General features: G+C 48.4%; 1 protein-coding gene across 1 annotated transcript; it reads left to right on the forward strand.

The window, feature by feature from the left end:
• Positions 1-832: 832 nt before the first annotated feature.
• Positions 833-1468, forward strand: LOC310941201 (uncharacterized protein; the record flags this gene model as incomplete). The annotated part of the gene is made up of 1 exon (XM_083906327.1): positions 833-1468. One exon carries the CDS (start codon positions 833-835, stop codon positions 1466-1468), a length of 636 nt encoding a protein of 211 aa, XP_083762453.1.
• Between the last annotated feature and the right edge of the window lie 1164 nt (positions 1469-2632).

Here is a 2632-nt window from a genome sequence, read left to right on the forward strand (position 1 = left end):
CTGCAAACACAACGATACCTCACCAAAAATCTCTGTCCTTTCCTAATTCAAATAAAAATTCAAGGGTTTTTAAATGTCCGATATTGAGAAACCTATTTCAAGAATGGTTCATTTAGTTTTCCAGTAATCAGATTTACATTATTTAATAACATCCTTTCCCCATCTAATTCATAAACAACAGTGAGTCTTGGTCGCTTTTTAGAATCATCAAAATAGTGTAAAATAAGTGAGTACGTCATGTATTTGTGTGAACTTGGTCAAAAGAAGAATTATGGGGTGACATGAGGGAGCAAAACCCACCCCCTGCTTTTGCCATTTGATGTTGAGGCTGTGTTGCCAGGGGCAACCATCTGAGCAAGAGAAAATGGAGAAATAGGGAAATGGAGAGAGCAACGGCAGCCAAGGTTGAGGCAGAAAGTGAGATGAGCGAAGAGAAGACGAGAGAAGAAAGTCCATCGGCATCAGAGCTGATCGAATCACACCATGAGGCAAAACAGTCAAGCAGAGGACACGACAGCCTGCCGGCATCAGCAGCAGGGAGGAGAGGCTGCCCAATCATCAGCTGACATGCCCATGATTTCAGCAGCCAATGAGATGTCAGCAGGCTCCTCCCCTGCACAACTACTCAGATGCAGAGACAGCACAAGCCTCGCTCAGCTCTCTTATTAATGAATGGAGCAGTTCCCAGGCTGCATCACCGACTGCTCGGCTGCTCCCACTCAGGAAGACGGAGGGAAAACATCAGCAACAACAACACGGACGGCAGCAGCAGCAGCATCAGCTTCATCAGCAGCAGCAGCAGCAGCGGCACAGAGCGACCTAAAGACTGACCATGAGGAGACGACAGAGAAGCAAAGACTACCTTCAGGACACGAGCGCGTCCATGGCAGCAGCGATTACAAACGTCGACCCACATCCAGATCTGCTGCCACCTCGTTCACCTTCACCGTCCTCATCTTCACCTCCTCTCCCTCCATTAGCCATGCCACCTTCTACATCTACATCTGCCTCTGCTCTGCTGGCTCTGGCCTCTCCAGCCACCAGACGCTCCATCTCTATGGGAGACTTCCGGAGGGTGACAGGGGCTCTGCTAGCTGGTTCCGATCCCCCGTCCACCTCAGCCACCGTCCCCTCCTCCAGACTTGTCACCCCCAGCTCCAGCATGGAGTTCGAGGCGGCTCGACGGCGTCTCCTGGAGGTGGAAGAGCGGCAGCGTGTTATCAGAGAGATGGAGCGGCGGCTGGAGGAGCTCAGACAAGTGTTTGTAAGCTCAGAACAGCAGGTGGTGGTCCATGGGGAGCTGGTGTCCAGGATTTCTAGCGCAGCCCAGCAGGGGGAGCTGTACGTGGCCGAGAACAGCCAACGCCTGAAGAAAGGCCTGAAGTTCAAGAAGCATCGGCCCACCATCGTCTTCTCCTCCATGCTTGGACTCCGCACGTGCCTCCCCTGGCCTGTGAAGCTGAAATAGTTCTACGAGAAGTGATTTTTGACTCTTGTGCTTGACACAAACACATGGAGAGACTTCCATTCTTCGGCCATCACACATGGACACTGCTGCTGTCAAATTATATCCTGAGGCTGGTCCTCCCTCTCTTTAGAGTGCCTACAATAATCACAAATGCTAGTAAGGAGGAATTCTCTGGCGTGCAAACCAGTTCAGAATCATCACACTCTTATTGTTTCCACAGATCCTTTGCTGCTTGCAGTGTTGGACTTGTGTTTCAGGAGAGATGGCACACTCATATGAAGCTGTGCTGCATGGATGAGTCATTTCTGCTGATGTGGGAGTACAGTGGTTCAGAGTCAGACTGACCTGTGAGGTAACAGGAGCTTTGCTGTCTTTTATTTCAACCAGCAAAGTGCAAAAACAGTGGATGTCAATCTCTCCAGTGGATGAAAAGGGAATCAGAAAGTGGGAAGATTCTAAAGAACACCGGATAAGGACGTGAGTTAAAGGAGTCGTAGTGAACGCAGCACAAGATTTGAAAATGCACAAATGAGTGTGTCATTTAAAGGCCACTCATTAACGAGCACAGATCCATCAAACAACAACAACCGACAAGAAAGCAGGAGAGGAGTTCACTTTGGGACAATTCCACCCGTGGTCACCTAGCAACCGTTCATCTCTCCATCCTCAATCTGCAGAAAACCTGCTGAAGGACTCACTGATGCAAGCTTGGTGAAGCTGCTTTTATGCTCACTCTAGTCAGGAAAGATACGGTTGTGCATCACTGTTTGCTGATTGTGTGTCTCGGTGTTTGAATGTGATGCAACGACAGCTTCACTGCTATCAGAAGACAACACATGTTCATTCAGGGTTTTTGTGCTGAAGCTAACACTGCTTTAGTGGCTCAGTTTAGAGTTATGTTGTAGTCCCATACGTCGACATATATACAGGCACTGGGTCAAATTCTTCTTTTATTTCTCCTTAGGCGACAGAATGACTAAGTATCTCTTCTATTATTCATCTATCGCACCAATCCCGAGTGTGTGTGTGTGTGTGCACACAAACACTGACCTTAGTCCTTATGGAGCCCAAAAACAAGTCCTAATCAAGCAGAACCTCTGAATTTCTGAGGAGCTGCTTAAGATTTGAGTCATAGTTAGGGTTTAGACGTTAAGTGGTTATAAT

The sequence above is a fragment of the Microchirus variegatus genome (genome assembly GCF_963457635.1).
Source record: "Microchirus variegatus genome assembly, chromosome: 2".
NCBI classification, from domain to species: domain Eukaryota; kingdom Metazoa; phylum Chordata; class Actinopteri; order Pleuronectiformes; family Soleidae; genus Microchirus; species Microchirus variegatus.